This window comes from Podarcis vaucheri (assembly GCF_965113315.1).
Source record: "Podarcis vaucheri genome assembly, chromosome: 6".
In the NCBI taxonomy this organism is placed as follows: domain Eukaryota; kingdom Metazoa; phylum Chordata; class Lepidosauria; order Squamata; family Lacertidae; genus Podarcis; species Podarcis vaucheri.
The window spans coordinates 74,206,530-74,227,451 of record NC_138764.1 but is presented as its reverse complement, the minus strand read 5'-3'; the positions used below and the strand labels follow the sequence as shown (position 1 = coordinate 74,227,451).

Below are 20,922 nucleotides of genomic sequence, written 5' to 3'. Positions count from 1 at the left end.
GGGAAAATTGATATAAAATTCACAGGTTGCATACTATTAGGAGAGAATTACATGAAAATGATGTATAGATGGTATATCACACCAGTGAAAATGGCAAAGATGTTTAGGAAAGGAAATAAAAGATGTTGGAGATGGTAAGGAAAAGGAAGGAACATTTTATCATATGTGGTGGGAATGCAAATGCATTTTAAAAATATTGGGAAATGATATACAATGAATTGAAAAAATATTTAAAATGAATTTTGTTAAACACCCTTAAGCCTTTTTTTATGTATCTGAAATCAAGAGCTACCAAAAGAAAAATGGACATTATTTATGTATGCTACAACAGCGGCAAGAATCTTGATTGCACAATACAGTGGTGCCTTGCAAGACAAAAAGAATCTGTTCTGTGATTCTCTTCGTCTAGCGGTTTTTTCGTCTTGCGAAACAAGCCCATTGAAGGATTAGCGGATTAGCGCTATTAGCGCTATTAGCGGCTTTTAGCGGCTTAGCTGATAAGCGGCTTAGCGGCTTAGAAAAAGGGGGGAAAGGGGAAAAAACCAGCAGGAACTCGCAAGACATTGTCGTCTTGCGAAGCAAGCCCATAGGAAATTCGTTTTGCGAAGCACCTCCAAAACGGAAAACTCTTTCGTCTAGCGAGTTTTCCGTCTTGCGAGGCATTCGTCTTGCGGGGCACCACTGTATTGGAAGAAGGAAGAAATACCATCAAAGGACCAACGGCAAGAAAAGCTGATGAACATGGCAAGAAAAATTGATGGACTATGCAGAACTGGCAAAACTGACATATACCGGTAAGCTACGGGACAAGGATAAATGTGACTTTAAGGATGAATGGGAACCCTTTACAAAGTATCTGAAGATGCAACAAAGAGAACTGGACTCCTTGGCAGGTTTTGAATAAACATTCACAAACTTTTTATTGATAATAATCAGCTAAATAGTTTGAGGATCTATAGAACTTTGTAACATGCAGAAAACAGCAGTCGCAGAGAAACCAAAGACTGGAACTGAGGGAAGTCGGGGGTGGGGGTGGGTGGGTTCTGTGTGGGAGGAGGGGAAGGAGGAAAAATGATATGTTTTTGGATAATATGTCTTGTTTTAATTTTGAATAAAACAAAATTAAAAAGAAAAGCTGATGAACTATGCATAATTGGCTAAGCTAACAGATAAACTACGAGAGAAGGAGAAAAGGGACTTCAAAAGAGTCTGGGAACTATTTACAGTTTATTTGCCGAAACAACAGAATGGACCGGATTCACTGGCAGGATTTGAATAAATTTTCACAATTTCATTTGAGTAACAGATATTTCAGAGAAATCATTTTTTTTTAATTTTTGGGATTTTATTTTCGTGTAGCAAAAGCAGGAGACGATAAATAAAACTAAATAACTCAGCCCAGGGGGAGTTGAGGGAAGTCCAGAGGAGGGGAGGGAGAATAATTGTAAATAACATGATGAATGAGATTTGTACCAATATTTGTTATAATATTCAAAAAATATTCGAAAAGAAAAGAAAAGAAAAGAAAAGAAAAGAAAAGAAAAGAAAAGAAAAGAAAAGAAAAGAAACTGTGTCTGGGGACATGCTTGTGTGGTCTTGGTGTCTGCATTATGCTGGATTTCTGATGTTGACTTGCCAACGACATGGAACTGCGAGTTTTAATAATATGGGAATCTCCACTTTCTCAGCCCCAAAAAGGCTGTAAAATATTGAAAGCAATTGCTGGAATGCAATAAACGCACCATAAAAAAATATGGAGCGGGGGCCAGGCCTGCACACAGAAGGGGCAAGGTGCATTCTGGGACAGAGGGTGAGGTTTATCATTTGTGATTTCTGGAACTGCAGATTACTAGGAGAAGCAAGCAGTGCCAAACCCCCTTTCCCAAAACATCTGCAGCGGTATTAGGCCTTTGCCATTTCAGTTTCTACATATACCAACTGATCGCTCATCAGGAATAAGCGACACACAGAACAAGGAAACCACGGTCTTGGGCTATGTTAGACTTCAGGTTTGCAGCAACTTTTGCTTTGTTTTAAAAACAGAACCCTGAGATCCACAAGCAGGTACGAAAGAGCAACTCAGAAGAGAGGCAAACCCAATATTCAATGACTGAGCACATCTGAACACATTCTTGGCCTAAGAATTTGTCTTTTGAGTACCAGCTTTCACACAGAAAGCCACTGTTGGCTTTCTCCCAAGTTCTCTCTGCTACCAATCACCCGCAGAAGCACCAGGAGATTCAGATCTACCTTCTGTCCTCCCCCAGCTAGAGAAAAAGTCTCTGCCTCTCTTAAGCAATGTATTGCCACCTGCTGCACCGAATGGAAATAGCCAGGAAATTAGCCACTATGTGCTAAACCAGATGTTTTGGGACTACGATTCCCACCATCCCTGACCACTGGTCCTGTTAGCTAGGGATGATGGGAGTTGTGGTCCCAAAACATCTGGAGGGCCGAGTCTGGGGATGCCTGTGCTAAACCAACCCACTTATGAGCCATACCACTTATTGCTCAGTCCCCATTTTAGCCACAGCTAGTCTAGACAGAAGTAGTCCAGTAACGGACTATATATCTAACAGCAGCTTAAAGCAGCCTTTCTCAACCTGTGGGTCCCCAAATGTTGTTGAACTACAACTCCCATCACCCCTAGCTAGCAAGGCCAAAGCTCAGGGATGATGGGAGTTGTAGTCCATCAACATCTGGGGACCCACAGGTTGAGAACCACTGCCTTAAGGGGACAGAACACAAGCTTTGTCTAGTCAAACATTGCACCGACCAACAAGTAAACCTCCAGGTCTCTTGCATTTTAATGTCAGAGTAATAATTGACCTGTCATAGGAAGCTGCCATATACTGAATCACACCTTTGGTTTATCTAGCTCAGCATGGTCTACACAGGACCATCAGCATTTCTCCAGGATTTCAGACAAGGGGTCTCTCCTCTCCTAGCCAAACCTGGAAATGCCAGATTGAACCTGAGACCTTCTGCATGCAAAGCAGAGGTTCTGCCACTGAGCTATGACGCTTCCCCATAGCTGTGCATAGCAGTCGTGTAAGAAAACCTTTAGAAACGCTGACCCGTTGCTCACATTTACGTTCAAAGGTTATGGGCCAGACTGAGTCTAGTTTCCCTTTCCTTACCCAATCGTCTGCCTGCTTCTTCACTACCGCCGTCTCTCTCTGGATCCATTTTGGCTGCCGACAGCTTCTTCTAGCAGTCCAGTCCTCCCATAGCAAAAGCAGAAGCCCCAAGAAACTAAGCTGCGTAGACACAAGAAGCCGCTCACAGAGAAAGAGCTGAAGCAGCCTTGCTCCGTTGCACAAGGAAGTAACCTTCCTGTCTGGTGCTAGCTGGCTGCGATAGCAACCGAGAGCTGCAGACAGAAGAGGAAAACCACAAGAGGCAAGTGGCCCACCCAACATGTGGTCACCGGCTAATGGTTAGGAACAGGGGCGGAGGCAGCGGCAGGGGAGAGGAGAGAGAGAGAGACAGTGCTGTGCTGCAAAGCTCAACAATAACCTGCGTAACGGGAAGGCACAATCGCTTACTGCAAGAGAGAAATAGGGAGGAATGAGAGGGCAGGAACATTGTGTGCGTGGCAATTTTAGGCCTCGAGTGAGGGAAGCGGGAGGGGAGGAATGCTGGAGAGGAGGGGGAATTGGGGAAGGAGCAGGTGGAAGTAGCTGGGGCTAAAGGAGGTATTAACTGTGCTGCAGAGGAGCAAGAGGGTGCACTGAGAGGAAAGAAGGGGAATATGTGAGGGGGTAAATGGTTGAGGGAGGTATAAAGAGCTGTGGAAGAGAAGGAGGGGCACTTTTAGGCCACTGCTGTGGAGATTTCATTCAGGCAGACTGTGGCGCTGCCCTAGAGTAATTCTGTGCCCCCACCGCCCTCTATATCAACTGATAACAGAAGAATGGAATAATGGATAATTGAGAACGGAAACCTCATTCTTCAACTGGTTTCTAGCCATCTTCTCAAAAGAGCCAAACCACACTTTTGAACTCCAGCAGCAAACCATTGCTATGGTGAGGGCCCCACGATCCGACGTCGCCAGGGTAGAAACAGAGTAAGCACATGAGCACAACATACGGTTGTATTAGCATTTCACTTGAGTGCCTGGCGCCTCAGAAGCAGCAGCAATAGTCTGGCTTTCCCCTTTCTGAACTGAGGCAACATAATTTTACATGGAAGAGGAGCACAGCACATTAAATTAACAGAGGTAGGGTAGGTTGCTTCTTTCTGAGCTGCAAGTTTTAGGGACAGGACAGGAATCCACTTCTGTTGCCGCCTGAGCTGCCTGCAGGGATGCTTTTGCATCTTGCTTGTTTTTGAGAAGTATAATTATCAACAAGGAGCGTGACAGAGAATGTGGTCTGTGGTCGGAGTCTCAGATGACAAGGTATCATCATGACGTAAAAAACACACACATCGGATTGCAAGGGTGGGAGTATGGTGGCTCTGTGGTTGGCCACTTGCTCATGCCTTGCCTGTGCCCTTTTCCGTTTAAAAATTACACACACACTTTTGTGGGAATAGGAAAGGGTAGAGAAGGTGTGGCTGCACATCCCTGGCCTTCTCTTCGTGTTGCTGCCTTCCTTGGAAACTTGCAGGGCTCATGTACCTTAAGAAAAAACATTTTTATGCAGGGTTGCTGGATGTGAATTAGGGAATCGGGGCTGGATTTTTAAAAGAGGGAATAAATGTTTAAACTGAAATTCCTTCCTTCTTCTCCCAGCTTTATTACATTCTCAAATATCTAAACCCCCCCCCCAAGTTTTCATTTTTTTAAAAGGCGGCATATAATGGGTTGATTTCATCTTTTTAGTTACATGATAAAATAATTGTGTTTCATAAATTACCAATCTTATATGGTAGGTGTAGAGAACTTTTGGCCCTCCAGATATAATGCTGAACTACAATTCCCATCTGCCCCAGCTGGCATGGCCAATGGACAGAGATGATAGGAACTGTGGTCCAGCAACATCAGGAGGGTCAAAAGTTCCCCCTACACCTGCTATATAGTAATGGGTTGCAAGGATAATTTGTTCCAAGTACTGGAAGGGAACAGAGATACCAGTTTACGCACGAGTAACTCATAGCCATTACAATAACAGTAGATAAACTCATACCCTTTTTAAAGAACTAAAGACGGCAGATAAAAATGTAACTGATATAATGAAAACTGGCAACTATTATTTACAGAAAAAAACATATTTATGTATTTTGATTACATTTTATATATCACATTTTGGAAACTTTGAGATAGAAATTTTGTGTATATAATTTTATGTTTACATTTACAAACCTTTTAAAAAAAAAAGTGGAAAAAAGTTTAAATCAGCAGGCTATCCATGAGGAAACTACGCCTTCTGGGAAGCCTCAGAAATTACCAGCATTTGAACAAAGTCCTTTAGATGGGGGGACTCCCACCCCACCCCCCAGCATGGCATACAGACATCTGCTGAAGTTTGAGCAATGGACTACTTTGGAATTGTGATTTCCTTCTCAGTTTCCTTAACTCTTCGCCCCCAAGATCTTTTTGACGTAGTTCTGGACGTTAACATGCAGCTGTGGAGCCGTGGCAGAAAATGTCTCCACAGCCAGCGCCTGTGCAGCCTCCGAGCCGCTCACCATGCCGCGATAGATGGGCAGGGTGTACTTCTGCTTTCCCTGAAATCAAGCACAGAACGAGAATGCATTAGAACGACTCACCACCAAAGCAGTGCTTACTCAATAGCCATTCAGTTTCACTTAGGTTTCACACCGCAACATTCTGTAATGCCTGAGTTCCTTCTGGTTTTGATGCAAAGATGAAACAGAAACAAATCATGTGTGCTGAAAGATATATGCTGAATTTTGAGTGCTTTTCCAAATAGATAAGGGATGCAGGTGGTGCTGCGGATTAAATCACAGAGCCTAGGGCCTGCTGATCGGAAGGTTGGTGGTTCGAATCCCCACAACGGGGTGAGCTCCTGTTGCTCGGTCCCTGCTCCTGCCAACCTAGCAGTTCAAAAGCACAAAGTGCAAGTAGATAAATAGGTACTGCTCCGGCAGGAAGGTAAACGGCGTTTCCATGCACTGCTCTGGTTCACCAGAAGCGGCTTAGTCATGCTGGCACATGACCTGGAAGCTGTACGCCAGCTTCCTCGGCCAATAAAGCAAGATGGCACCGCAACCCCAGAGTTGTCTGCAACTGGACCTAACGGTCAGGGGTCCCTTTATCTTTACCAAATAGATAACCCATGTTACTTGTAGTCTATAGTGGATATAATCTATCTGCTCAGTGGCCTGCAGCACCCCACAACTTCCTATGAAGGTTAGGATTTCTCTCTCTCTCCAAAACTTGCGAAAGAAATCCTCATCAGCAACACGTTCCTTTTATATATGCAACAGGCAAGATCATGCTTATCTGCTTTCCAGTACACAGAAGCATTCAGAATGGCTGTTGTTTGGGAGTGGCCTTTGTGGCTAAACCAGGGCTGCTGCTGCTGCTTAGAAGCGCTTTGACAGTTTAGTAGTATATTAATGATGACAATATATGGGGCCTTCCAAACGCTGGTGGACTACAGATCCTGTCATTCCTGACCACTGGGCCACAATAGCTGAGCTGATGGGAGTCGGAGTCCAACAGCATATGGGCAGCCTATGTTTCCCCAACCCTGTGCTAAAAGTATCACTCCCTGTTTTGTGGCAAGAGGCAGCTTTTACCACTGGTTTCTGACAAAGAGGAACTGTTAGTTCTGGGATGGGCAGGACCAAGGAGATGGCGGGGAAAGGACTGGCTGACACCGCGCCAAGCCTGTCCCGCAGCTTCCAACCAAGACAAGGGATCAATCTACTATTCAGTGGGTAAAATACTATCTTGGCTGTGAGCCCCAGAAGACCTGCTTCCCGTCTTGCAGGCCTTTTCCCACCAGGTCTGAGAGGGCAGGGCACGGACTGACTCCAGCTACAAAAGCTGAAGCTGCTGAACAGACTCTTGGGCTGTGGTATAGTTTGGAGGCAGAGGGATTGCTGCTGTTATCAATATTAATGTTTGTATCTTTATTTTAGACCTTATTATGATTTAGGCGGAAATTGTTTAATTTGATTGCATACTTTTGATGTTTTATTAATTGTTTATGACTACTTTTGTTATGTCTATAATTTTGTGTTTTTTCATGTTGCAAGCTGCCTTGAGCATGGTTTGAACTATGGAAAGGGGGCATAGAAATACAATTATGTATGTTTGTAAAAGCTACAGGATCCACATGCCTCCGAACCAACATCACAGAGACAGATCAACCACAAACCTGGCTGTGAAGGAAGTCTTTCACTTTGCCAAACTCCGCCTCGTGGTTGTTCTTGAGGAGAATCTGGCACCAACGGAGGCGCAGCTCTGCATTCTGTGCTTTGGAGATCTTGCTGTACATGGCACTCATCTTCTCAATGTTCCCTTCGCATGAAATGAGAGTGGAGGGTCATTCACTCCCACAACAGAAGGGAAATTAGCACAGCAAAAGTCGGCAACAGCCCTATATTCCAATTACTCTTTTTCTGAATGGTCACTGTGCTCATCTTGTTCACCTGCCTTTGCCAGTGCCACCCAGCTGTTTTACACTACAATTCCCATCAGCCCCAGATGACAAAATCTGGAGGGTACAAAGTATGCAAAGGCAATTGTATACATGAGCTTTGCATTAAAATGTTTCAGACTTGAAATTTCCTCCACTGTCTTTTTAAGGTACCCCTCTGGAAGCTATTGTATTGTATTTTTTTCTAGCCACAGGCAGAGGGAAGGCATGATCACATGCTCTTATGCCCACAGAAAGTGTCTTGAACCAAAGGTGAACACTTCTGGAAGCTCTGCAAGCACCATCTTGGTAGTCAAGATAACCCCACAATTAATAGGTAGTTTTGTAACCGTGAATCCATATATAATTGGTTTGCTTTGATGCTATCCTCATCTGTGGGCCTGAGGTGCTGGGCTCTGAGCCCGAAAGGGGAACTAACTGAAGATATGGGTATTTGCCACCTATGCCCTCATGTGGTCAAGGGAAGCAATGGGGAGCCCTAGCCAAAGAGACGTATTCTGCTTTGTGTATAATAAAAGGAATGAATGTTTGCTTGAGGGTGGACAAGCCATCTCATTGCTGCGGTGTCCGTCCATGCATAAATACCGAATTTTTCCATGTATAAGACGATATTTCCCCCAAAATTTTTAAAGTTTAAAATTGGGGGTCGTCTTATACATGGAATGTTTAAAATATTTGTTTCTTAATTGGGTTCAAAAAATAGGGGTCGTCTTATACATGGGACGCGGGTGGCGCTGTGGGCTAAAGCCTCAACGCCTAGGGCTTGCCGATCGAAAGGTCGGCGGTTCGAATCCCCGCGGCGGGGTGCGCTCCCGCTGCTCGGTCCCAGCGCCTGCCCACCTAGCAGTTCGAAAGCACCCCTGGGGGCAAGTAGATAAATAGGTACCGCTTACCAGCGGGAAGGTAAACGGCGTTCCGTGTGCGGCTCTGGCTCGCCAGAGCAGCGTTGTCACGCTGGCCACGTGACCCGGAAGTGTCCCCGGACAGCGCTGGCCCCCGGCCAATAGATGTGAGATGGGCGCACAAACCCCAGAGTCTGTCAAGACTGGCCCGCTCGGGCAGGGGTACCTTTACCTTTACCTTTATACATGGGGGCGTCTTATAGACGGAAAAATACGGTACTCTCTACCCTCACCACCACCAAAAGCTCCAAGTTATTCCATCCCATGCTCTAATCTCTAGTTCTTGGGAGTCACCTGGCTTGCATCTCAATGTCAGCAATATTTATTCACAGTGCAACGATTCCCTCTGCCACGCTCAAAGTGTAATCTTACCATCTGGCAGTGGGGATTTCGCCAAGATCTTATCCAGGAAATAGACCACCTGGAAGGTTTTCCAAGTCGAGATATCTACTGCTCTAATTGCCTGCATGTTGCAGTCAGGAGATGCCCAGAGCTCTGCCAGGTTCTCTGCTGGCTTCATCAGCTCCTCCCCAGGTGAAAGGTCAGGAAGGTAGGGGGGCCAACCAGGTGTGTTCAGCCACCGATCAAACTCAAAGCCTGCCACGGAAACAAGGGAAATGAGAAGAGAGAAGCTTGTTGGACTTAATACTGGAAGTTCTTAAGCTACTAACAACCTGTTTATTCATCCTGGTTTGCTTGCACAAAGCTTACATGGTGGTTAGACTAGGTCTACTCTTTACTGAGCATTTGTTCTGAATTGTTTACGGAGTGGTTGTACCACTATAAGCATTCAACAGCATTCACTTCATTGAGCCAGGGCACACGTTACTTTCACTGCATCTAGAGTCTCCATGCTCCTGCCAGCAGTTACCTAAATGTCTGGCAGAACAACCCTCTGGATTGCAAAACATTATTCACTTTTGGACAGAGGAAAGATGACCAGAGGAACCATGGGTCAGTGGGAACGTGCATGGTTTATAGCAGTGATGGCTAATGTATGGCCCTCCAGGTGTTGCTGTACTGTCATTCCCATCATCACTGACAATTGGCCCTGTTGGCAGGGGCTGATGGGAGTCGGAGTCCAATAAAATCTGCAGGTCTGCAGATCCCTCACCCCAGTCTTACAGGCATAATGTATTAAGTTGATCCTTAGCATCAGCTCTTTGCCAGAAAACTTAAGACAGTTGTTGACCCTTTGAATAGCAATCAGCTTCATATGACTGCTATCCCCCAGGTAGCAGAATTCCAGCTAGAAGCCCAGCTCAGATGTTTTGCAACTGGTTCTCTTATTACCATCCTCAATGCTGTTGGCTAGTAACCAGATGCAATATCTCTTAAAGGTAGCAGGAGCTCTGCCAGACTTTGGCCCTTCAAAACTAACAGGCAAGATGTGTACAGTGGTACCTCGCAAGACGAATGCCTCGGAAGACGAAAAACTCGCAAGACGAAAGAGTTTTTCGTTTTTTGAGTTGCTTCACAAGACGAATTTCCCTATGGGCTTGCTTCGCAAGACAAAAATGTCTTGCAAGTTTGTTTCCTTTTTCTTAAAACCACTTGAAGAGGTGCAGTTGCAACTTGACCGTGCTTCGCAAGACGAAAAATTCGCAAGACGAAAAAACTCGCAGAACGAATTAATTTTGTCTTGCGAGGCACCACTGTACTTTGGAAATGCAACCTAAGGAATAAAGGCAATGAATCATGGGTGGAGAGATTCAACATGGTGAGCTGAATCTAGAAAAAGCATGGGGAATACTGGGAGGAATGTTCACTCCTAATCACCTTGACTGTAAGGAAGAACTGCTGCCCAAAGCTTTGTGCCAATTCAGAATGATGCTTCTCTAGCAGTTATACTTGGCTAATATTCTGGAGATGTTTTTTGCAACTGGAGAGTAAGGAGAGTATGCAAATGATGGACGTTTTTGCCATCTTAAAAAGTGTCTTTGGAGAACTGGGAAAGAGACACTTGCCACCACCAAGATTTACGTAAAAGTTACGTGCTTGGTCCTGAAATTATAGACAAATATCTAAAAAGTCGGAACTGTTGCTGACCTGGAATGGTATCTACCCCTTTCTTCCTCAGCTCTGGGAAATAATTCAAGTAGAACTCTAGTGCTTCATCTGCTGTGATGCTCTGAAACTTGAATTGGTTGACATACGCCTGCCAGAGAGAGAGATTGCCCTAAATTAAACTGTGGTCTGAATGGTGCACCTGTAACATTTCACCTTTACTTAATCAACCACTCATGAGTAACTCTTTCAGCAAAGAACTTCAGCTCATGTTCAGCCTGCAATTACCTGCTCCAACTAGACTGGGTCGTAGCACCCCAGGTTTTAGAGGCTGAGATACCTGTCTGCTTAAAAAAGGAACAAATATCCCCCTTTGATACCTGATTTCCCCTCCCCCCGCCCAGGTTTTATGCCAGCTTCATATATTCCTGATTCAGTAAGATTTCATTTGTTCATACTCCCTCTGTTTGCTCACACAGCTTGCAGGTATCTTCGCAGAATCTCTTAAGTGCAACATGCATGGCTGATGACTTTGCTCCCCACTTAAGGAACGCTACAGCTTAAGATAAATCTCTCAGAAACAGCTTCCCTGTGACAAGTTATTCAGCTTCCCAGACTTCATGTTTCAGTTCCAATCAATGTGGGATGCTATAGCTTACTTTCTGATGTTATCATCAGTGCTTGCCCAGGAACATCCCTTGCAAACATACAGGGAATCCTTTTTGGCCCAGTGGACTTGATCATTATTTGGGCCCACCCCATTGGCCAGCTTTGAGAAGTGTGCGGGGCAGCCCACCTAACATCATCATGATGTCAGATGATTGAAAGATGGGTTCTTCTGCTCACTGTCAAAGTCCCTTGTGCAGTGCAAAGTGCTGAGAAAAGGGCTGGAAAAACTGCTTCCTTTCCCATATAGGGGCCAGGCACCCAGAAAATGCAGGGGCAGCCATGCAAGCACCACACACAGTGGAAAGAGCACAAAGTTCAGGCAGGGGGTGGTGGAAGAGAGAGCGTGGAGCTTGGGCGGGAAGGGTCCAGTCGCTGCTGCACTGCTGGAGTTTGCACCCCACCCCATGGTATGACGTCATGATGCCACCGTGTGTGTCATGATGTCAAGGTGTGTGCACGATGATGTCACGGCGTGGGTGGGTCGTGCTGGGCACCCACAGTGTAGGGCCCAATTTGGCGCCATTGCCCATTGGGAAAGTAGCTGCACACCCAATCCAGCCATGTTTCTACCTGCCCCACATCTGATGTCATATAGGAGAGGTGGGCATGATTTGGAGAAAACATCCTCATGGTCCCAATGCAGCCTGTGGACCAGAGGTTGCGCATTCTTATCCTAGAGGAGGCCAATTTCCCAAGACTCCCATGAAGCACAGACAAGTCCCAGGCTAACATACAGTACCTGGAGGAAAGCATCAAACTTCTTCTGGTCTCCGACAAGGTGAGCAAGGTAGGAGACAAAACAGTAGCCCTTTTCATAAGGGGTTTCATTATAGGTGTCCTCAGGATCAACACCTGGGCAGAAGAAACAACTAGCATAAGATTTACAACACCTAGTTGCCAGTATTACAAAAGGAAAAGCCTTATTAGAAATGATTGAGCCACATTAAGCCACAACCCAAATTTCTGTATGTAACTGATTATTCAGATTTATTTTCTTGAACACAAGGAAACAATGATGTGATAGAATCCATAGGCACTGGACCAATACAGACCTGGCTCTATTTTCACTCTGAGCTTGTTGAGGGGATGGTCTTCTCCGGTGTTGTCCATATGTTGGCGAAGCAAAGCCCTCCCTGTGGCAGCTTCTAAGCAAGTATAAGCAGCACCTGAGTTTAGGGGACAAGCAAAGGAAGAAGTTGAGCTAGTGCTTTTAAGCTCCTGGCCATCAAACCAAACTGCCTGCTTGATAGTCTGGGATCAGTCATGAATATGTGGTGAAGATTATTTGGAGCATGGCATCACTGTTACTGGAGAAAAAAGAAGAACACAGTTGAGACCTGCAGGCAGATCCCACTAGAAACACAACAGAAGCAACCCTTTCTGTTAACCATTAGCAAGTGTGTGTTGTCTTTCTTCCAAATGGAATTCTGAAAAGGAAATTCTAATTATTCAGGGTGACACATGGGACACTCCTGTCAGGAAGCTGCACCCCTCAGGAACGCAGATGGGAGCATCTGACAGCATTCCTAGCATCAAGCTCTCTCTGCACACGGAAAGTGAATGTCAGGTGGAAAGTTTCTTCAGCCTAGCTACACAAAACAATGCCTTAGTTGAAGTTGTACAATACTGTGAAGACTGCAGGGTGTATAGTACAATAGGCACCAAGACAAAAGGAGAACTTAAACATATTTTAATAGTATATTCATATGAAGTTAGTGCTACAGATAACTTTAGTTTTCAGCTTTATCCCACCAGCATACTTTATATGTGTTCTCAGTGTGACAACGCAGCCTGCTGCCTATGCGAATTCCAACACAGTAAACCTGTTTGGTCTTTTTGGCATTCTGAACTAACATAACTAACTCTTCCTTAATACAGATGAGGATGATCAACTCATCCTCTCAGTCAATCTCATGCTAAGAATTCTCACTACCCAGGGAGACAGCCGGATTCAAAATTGCACTGAGTAGCATCACCCATACTGAATTCATCCTTCCTCTACTAAGCATTCAAGAGGAAATGACTCCTGGAATGGAGTAGCTCAGAAAAGGGCTTGGCTGGCACACTGAACAGGAGCATGCCACACTTTTTTTATATATACATATTCCACATGTATGCCACCATCACCTCAATTTTAACTCATGAGCTATTGCTACAATCTGCTCTGATTATATATTTTATCTTTATGAACGCTGTTTTTATTGTGTTATTCCAAGTAAATTATCTATCTATCTACCATCATCACCCTTATCCTTATTATGAGAATGTGTTTGTGTTATGTTTGGGGCTTTCTTCAAAAAGAAGCTCTTGATCTGGTTCATGAATTTACATATTGATGTTTCTATTTAACTGCTATGGGTGCTAATTGTAGAAGAGCAGAATATATCAAGGCACTAAACAGCATGGACATTGCCCAACAGGTAACTCACCATAAATTTCTTTAGTGATCCTCCTCTGTGCATACATAGTGAAGCCTTCATTCAGCCAAAACTCCCCCCAATGGGCATTGGTGACCAGATTGCCAAACCAGCTATGCGAGATCTCATGGATGATCACATCTGCTAGGGAGCGATCGCCGGCCAACAGGCATGGAGTCACAAAGGTGATACAGGGGTTCTCCATCCCCCCGAAAGGGAACGAGGGAGGCATAAACAGAACATCGTACCTGCCAAAAGCAAAGCTTGTGATCAAGGAGACAACATCTGTCAAGAGGCTCTGTGCCTCCCCAGACAGTATTCCAGTGGTTTTTCTTTAAGGAAGGGATGGGGGAATCCAGTAGCCCTCGTTTGTGGACTCTCAACACCCAAAAGCACTGGCCAACATAGCCATTGGTAAGGGATGCTGCAAGCTGTAGCCCAACAACACCTAGAGAGTCCCTGATTTAAGGAATAATAATATCCTGTTGTTAGGGACGCGGGTGGCGCTGTGGGTAAAAGCCTCAGCGCCTAGGGCTTGCCGATCGAAAGGTCGGCGGTTCGAATCCCCGCGGCGGGGTGCGCTCCCGCTGCTCGGTCCCAGCGCCTGCCAACCTAGCAGTTCGAAAGCACCCCCGGGTGCAAGTAGATAAATAGGTACCGCTTACCAGCGGGAAGGTAAACGGCGTTCCGTGTGCTGCGCTGGCTCGCCAGATGCAGCTTTGTCATGCTGGCCACATGACCCGGAAGTGTCTCCGGACAGCGCTGGCCCCCGGCCTCTTGAGTGAGATGGGCGCACAAACCCCAGAGTCTGTCAAGACTGGCCCATTCGGGCAGGGGTACCTTTACCTTTACCTTTAATATCCTGTTGTTACTGCCCACTCCACTTTTGTGTGTGAGTGTGGCAGTGGTTTGCCCCCAGGTTACAGGTACCAGAATACAAATTTGCCAAAAAGGCTCAGCAATACTCAGGGTATTGAAGCACAGTGCAGTTTGACTGGCAGATGCCATCAACCAGAATTCACATTTGCTCAAGAGTGGGGAATTGCTGCTTGCTCATCTTCAGCAAAAGTTCACAGAAGATAGGAAACCACCTTAGAGCAGGCCAGACTACATATCTATCAAGACTGCACTGTGCAAGTGGACTGTGGGTCATGAAAGCTTCTGCAACAATAATGTGCTAGTCCCTCAGGTGCTACAAGTCTCCTGGAGGAATCTGCTGCTGCAGCAGACTAACATGACTTCCCCTCTAGAAACTAACCAGCATTATTACTCGAGACTCGCAGAAGCTCCCTGGCAGAGGTCTTTCACATCACTTGTTATTGCATCCTTTTATCTGGAGAAGCCAGGGATTAAACTTGGGACCTTCTGCATGCAATGCATGTGTCCCACCACCAATTTAGTCTCAGCCCAAAGACTGAAGTATGACTCAAGGGATTTAAGAACATGAATGATCTGTCTTAGCCAAGTCACACCATTGATCCACCCAGGTCAGCGCTGCCTATTTTAGTGACTTATGAGTGGTTCCCAGGGTTTAGATGAAGCATCCTTCCTAGCTGTACCTGGAAATGCCAGAGACTGGACTTCTGTATGCAAGGCAGGTGCTCTTACCATTGAGCTATAGCTTTTCCTGGTTCAGGTAAGCTGACTTAAGGAAAGGATAAAATGTATGACATCTCTATGCCCAATCTGGGATCAATGGGTGCATGTTTGCAAAGACTTCAAGGGAAGTTTCCCCTGAAGCAGCAAGACTTACCTTTCCCATACATATGGTCCAAAAAGCTTCTCTCCCGTGCTAAGAAACTCTTCAATCACACCATCGTACTCTTTCTTAGCAGCCTCAATCAGGCAGGGCTCGGCCCATACATGGCTCCTAGCATGGGATGAAAACAAATGGGTGGAAATGTAAGAAATTGGAAATTGGAAGAAAACACCCTAAGTCACATAAGTCACATAAACAGCAACACATTCATTAACGTCAGTTTGTTAAGGAGTCACTCCCATGGTTGCTTGTGGGAGATAAGAAGGCATTCTGTACTGCATATGAAGAAGCCATTCTAGTAGTGAAAGGGCTTTCTTCCACATCAAAAAAGAAAAATTACAATAATGGAAGTTGGAGTGCAGCAATGCCTGGAAGGCCATGGGTTTCCCTAGATGCTGCTTATCAGCCTCTCTACAGAAAGATAGGCAAGGACTCCAGAAATTCCAGCTTGCAGCAAGAGCCTGTTGTCTTACACTGGAGGAATATAATTAGTTTGTTTAATGGTTCTGTCATTTAACTTCTAATTACTGCCTTAATTCTTTTGGTAGCCTTACTGTTAGTCATTTTGAAGAATTATTTTAAAGCTAACAATACAGCTGAACAAACAGTAAGGCAGACAAAAAACAATGCAGTGGCTCATCTTTATCCCTGCAGCCAGCCTCGCTCTTACCTGGGTCCAACTTCAGCAGAAACTATGTCCCCAACAACCAGGGCAACCAGATAGGATGGGATGGGCAGAGGCATCTTGAAGTAGAAAGTGTTGTCCTTCTGCTTCTCCCGGGTTACTGCACTCATCACTGCTGTGAAACCCTCAGGGACCTAACAGACAAGCAAAGGCAGGCTTGTTGCGCAATGAAAAGGAGCACTTGCTGATTGGGGATGGGTCTTGTTTTCTTTATTTCAAGTATATCACACTTTTTCTCCAATGTGCTTGAGGCGGCATGCATGGTCCTCCTCCCCCACTCCCGGTTTCGCCTTCACAACAGTCCTGGGTTAGGTTTAGTGAGGAAGGATAGACTGAGAGACAGCTGGGATAGCTCAGTCGGTAGAAGATGAGACTCCCAATCTCAGGGTCGTGGGTTTGAGTTCCACATTGGGCAAGAGATTCCGGCATTGCAGAGTGCTGGACTTAGATGACCCTCATGGTCCCTTCCAATTCTATGAACCAACTGGCTCAAATTCACCCAGTGCGATGCAGAATACATCACCACAGATGCTGCTGGGAGACAGGCCTGACCAGAGGATGGCAAGACTGGGCCTTTGTTAGGGCCCCAAGTCTAGCAGAGGGTCTACCTCCCTAGGAGTGGCAGGGGGTGGGGGGTGGAGGAGAAGGCAGCAGTGGAATGGGTAACAGCTCTTGTGAGGCTTGGGCTGTGGAAGCAGTGGCAGGGATTCTGCTGCCTGAGGCCGCTGCCTCACCCAGCCAAACGGTAGTGCCGGCCCTGGCTTACCTTTATAAGAGCAGAGTATGTACTTTTAACGGCAGGGGTGTCAAAGCAAGGGAAAAAGCTCCTATTCAGAACAGCTTGGCCTTGCGTGTACATATAGGGCTTCTGCTTCCCTGCTGTCTGCTCAGGAGTAAGCCAACACACCTAGCAAGAGACAAAAGACAGTTCTTCCGTGAGCAGTGGGATACTTTACCTGGATGTGTGCAGAGTAGGTGATCTTGACAGCCGGGGTGTGAAAGCCAGGGAAAAGGGACCTGTTGAGCACAGGAAAGCCAGAGGTGTAAAGAAACGGCTTCTCCTTCTGGGCAGTTTGATAAGAATCCAGAAAGGAGATCTATAAGAGGAGGTACAGGATCAAGCTGTCATTTCTGTTCTGCCTTCAGTTGCTATTAGCCAACAAGCACTAGAATCTGCACACAACCCAAGTACTCTAACACAAAGTTCCCTGGGATTTCCCAGCGTGGGATGTTCCAGATCTTCAGGTTTTCAAGAGAGCACCTATGAACTATTTCTAAGATGTGCACAGTCAGCACTCACCAATGTGCAGCCCTTGGACTTCTTCAAGGTGTACATTAATGTAATCAGGACTGGGCAGAAGTCCAAAGAAATAAAGGCATTTTCTTCTTCTTACAAACAGCCTTAATGCAGGTATTAGGTTTTACAAAGCGGTGAGGAAAACCGATTACGTGGTTTGTGAAATGCTAAATCCAAAAATTATCCAAGGAAATGTATCAGTGCAATTATAGGTGGGGGGCGGGGGGGGGGCGGGAATCAGATCATGGCTGTAGGTGGACGTCCTAACTCTTTCCTCCATGTAGCTTTCCTGATCTAAATGCCTCCCAGGCTCCTATTTTTCTCTGTGGAGCAAGCATACAAGGACCATAATGGGTATAAAACAAATAGGAGGTAGAGAGGTTGATTCAGATTGAGGAGATGGATCAGCAAAGAGGGTTAAACCCCCTTCACCTGCACTAAACCTCAGGCTTGATTCCTACCCCCACCATCCTGATGGCTCCAACATCCGAGATTCGTATTATTGGTCTCCCACATCACGTTCAGTTCAACCCAGTATCCCTGCGAATTGGGAGAACATGCTCACTGACAGCTTTGCAGTTCACAAAATCCATCCAGAGTAAAACGACATCCCTCTTCTGGTTTTGTGCTCAAAATATAGACTGGAATATTCACTTCACTGAAGATACATTTGAAAGCAGGGGAGAGGGGGCTTCACTGTTACTACAAGCACAAAAGGCTGTTTAAAATGCATTAAGATGTAAGAACAGGCCTACCAATTCACTCACCATGGGGAGGGTTTAGCATTCTTATCATACAATACTCTTGTTCAGTACTACTGACTGCATGGAACTGTAGCAATTACACTGAGAGTCCTCCCTTCCATTAATGTGAGCTGATTTCTCCGCACAAGTGGAGACTTCTGCTATTTTACTGTCTGGGGGATGCCAAACACCAGGCTAAATTCAGCAGGCTTGGAGATGGCTGGGATTGAACCTGGACCCTTCTGCTTGCAAGGCTGAGCTACGTCCCGTAAGGAAAGATGTCCATAGGCAGTAAGTAACATCCCACACGGAAGGACAAGAGCAAGAAAGGCAAGTTCACTTCCTTTCCCTTGCCAAAGCTCCTGAATAATGAGGGAAAGGGACAATTATGAAAATCAGAATCGGTGGTGCAATAGCAGAGCAATGGCATCACTGCAGCCCAGGCACACCTAGGCATGCCTTTAGCTTTGGAACGCAGCCCATGAAGATCTAAGGAAGGAAAAACTTATGATACTGAGGGCAGCACGCCTGAGTATGTGCAGAGTGTATATTTCCCAAGTCCTGAGCTACTGCTGCCAGCAAACCTCTCTCCCCATTAAGAGGAAGGGCTTTCGGGTCCAAAGGCGGAACTTGAACCTTGCACGCTTCCCGCCCTCGGCTGGGGGAAGGGACCGGGGCAGATCCGCGCGCCCTCCGGCTCCGCCCGCCTCTCTCTCCGACTCACCCCGGGCCCCGCTCCGGCTCGGTAGGCGATCTCCAGCACCACCGTGTCCCCGCACGTCAGAGGCTCCGGCAGGGTGACGTGCAGCGCCGAGCCGTAGCTGGCGAACGGGCGGCTCTGGAAGGCGAGCGGCCTCAGCGTGCCTGGCTGCGGGCCCTGCCCTTCGCCGCAGCGGCTCCCCGGCGGCGCCAGCCCGGCGCCTTCCACCTCGACGCTGGGGTGCGAGTCCAGCACCACTTCGCTGGCGCGGTCCCGCAGGCATGTCAGCTCCAGGCGGACGCAGCCTTGCAAGTGCCCCGAGCCGGCCGGCCCGAAGTGCGCGCTCAGCGCCAGGTGCAGGTGCCGGAGCTGGAAGGAGTCCGCGCTGCAAGCCGACGCCGCGTCCCGGGCCGCCGCCATCGCCGAGAAAGAGGACAGCCCAAGCGGCGGAAAGGCGGACGAGGCTCAGCCCACGGGGCGGAGCGAGCAGAGCGCTTTCAAAGCGCCCGGCGGGCCGCGCTCGCGTCGGATCTGTTGCCCGCAGACCGGATTTCTCGGCTGCCCTTCTCTCTTGTTGAAAAGAGGCAGCGGGAAGCTTTCAATGGGTCACGTTCTGCTGTGTTTTAGAATGGCTAGGGCAGCCAAGTCAGATGGGCGGGACACAAAGAATAAATTATTATTATGGGTTTTTATTTCCTTTTCATTGATCTGTATATCCTACTGACTTTTCCCAGCTAAATTCAAAATCAATAAACATTTCAAAAAAGTAGTAACAGTGACAGTTGTTGCTTTGAAGAAAGCCCAACTATTGCAGTACTACTAATAATTATAGAGTAGTGGGCAGAAGCGTAGCCCCTCTTTCCAAGTAGTAAAAGCAAAGATGTAATTTACATGTACGCTCAAGCTTCTATCTTATGTGGAAAAATAAGCAGACAGGAGGACGCAAAGCCAAGCCAATACTGCAGGTGCTTGGTCTGGTGAAAGAAGGTGTGTCTGAGGAGGTGTGGCCTGCAGGGCAGTGGCGTAGCGTGGGGGGTGTAGGGGGGGCTGGCCGCACCGGGCGCAACATGGGGGGGGGCGGAAGAGACTCGAGTGCTAAAATCCATGGGTTAGGGGGCGCAAATTACTTGCCTTGCCCTGGGTGCTGACAACCCATGCTACACCACTGCTGCAGGGATAGAAGCGGGGCCTGAAATGACATATTTGGGTTCAAGCCTGATGTTCCTTATCGCTGACCTAGGTACCGACACTGAAACACACACACACGCGCACACACACACACACACACTGCTTTTTTCCTTAAAAAATGTTTAGGGGTACTCTCATTCTGACTCAAGAAAACCACCATTTTATAGTTCAAATCGGGGAAAATAAATACAGTAAATGGACAAAAGTACAAAGATTCTCAAAATGTTTAGGGGTATGCGTACCCCTGTGTCCCCCAGAAAAAAGCACTGTGTGTGTGTGTGTGTGTGTGTACAGCACCTAGTGATTCTAGGTGCTTTATCAATATAATGCATGATTTCATGTTTTTACCTATATGAAAAAATAATTACGTTTCATAAATTACTAACCTTACATAGCAGGCATGTGGAACCTTTGGCCCTCCAGATATTGCTGAACTACAACTCCCATCAGCCCCAGCGAGCATGGCCAATGGCCAGGGATAATGGGAGATGTCGTCAAGTAACAGCTGGCTGTTCTAAGGTTCCCCACATCTGCTATATGGTAACTGTTCCAAGGATTAGGTGAAGTATTGGAAAGCAACAGAGATACAACAGAGCCAGGAAGGTGTTCTGGTTAGAGTGTTAGAGCAGGATCTGGGAGATCAGGGTTCTAATCCCCACTTAGTCTTGAAGCTCACTGGGTGACCTTGAACTAGTTACTGTCTCTCAGATTAATTTACCCAGCCTTGGAGATTAAATGTTACTCATTTATTTTAATTATTTTTTTATTTGTCACATTTTGGATACCTGGTGATAAAATTAGATAGACAAGATTTCTTTCCTTCATTAACAACTCATAAAAACCTGAAAAGGTTTAATCCAGCAGAGTATCTGTGAGGGGGCTGCACTTCTGGGAAGCCCCCCAAATTACCAGCATTTGAACAAAGTCCTTTAGGACTCTGAAGAGGGCGGGGCCTTGCCCCTAACCCATGAAACCTGG

General features: G+C 46.4%; 1 protein-coding gene across 2 annotated transcripts; it reads right to left on the bottom strand.

The window, feature by feature from the left end:
• Positions 1-5,212: 5,212 nt before the first annotated feature.
• RNPEP (arginyl aminopeptidase) lies at positions 5,213-19,191 on the bottom strand. Of its 2 annotated transcripts, none has more exons than XM_082225382.1 (11): positions 18,781-19,191; positions 16,973-17,113; positions 16,002-16,150; positions 15,326-15,442; positions 13,585-13,820; positions 12,208-12,321; positions 11,895-12,007; positions 10,529-10,637; positions 8,852-9,076; positions 7,296-7,438; positions 5,213-5,673 (listed from the first exon to the last, which is right to left on the bottom strand). In XM_082225382.1, exons 1-11 carry the CDS (start codon positions 19,174-19,176, stop codon positions 5,518-5,520), a joined length of 1,899 nt encoding a protein of 632 aa, XP_082081508.1. In that variant the 5' UTR covers positions 19,177-19,191; the 3' UTR covers positions 5,213-5,517. The 2 variants fall into 2 exon arrangements, with proteins under 2 accessions (XP_082081508.1, XP_082081507.1); XM_082225381.1 differs by lacking the exon at positions 16,973-17,113 and adding an exon at positions 16,783-16,923.
• Positions 19,192-20,922: the final 1,731 nt, after the last annotated feature.

Excerpts from the sequence above, each read along its gene's own strand:
- RNPEP (XM_082225382.1), bottom strand. The coding sequence starts at position 19,176 with ATGGCGGCGGCCCGGGACGCGGCGTCGGCTTGCAGCGCGGACTCCTTC. Across the intron at positions 16,151-16,972 it reads CCTACTCTGCACACATCCAG|GTCCCTGAGGGTTTCACAGC; the intron begins GTAAAGTATCCC and ends CTTGTCTGTTAG. Across the intron at positions 7,439-8,851 it reads GAAATCCCCACTGCCAGATG|GGAACATTGAGAAGATGAGT; the intron begins GTAAGATTACAC and ends TTTCATGCGAAG.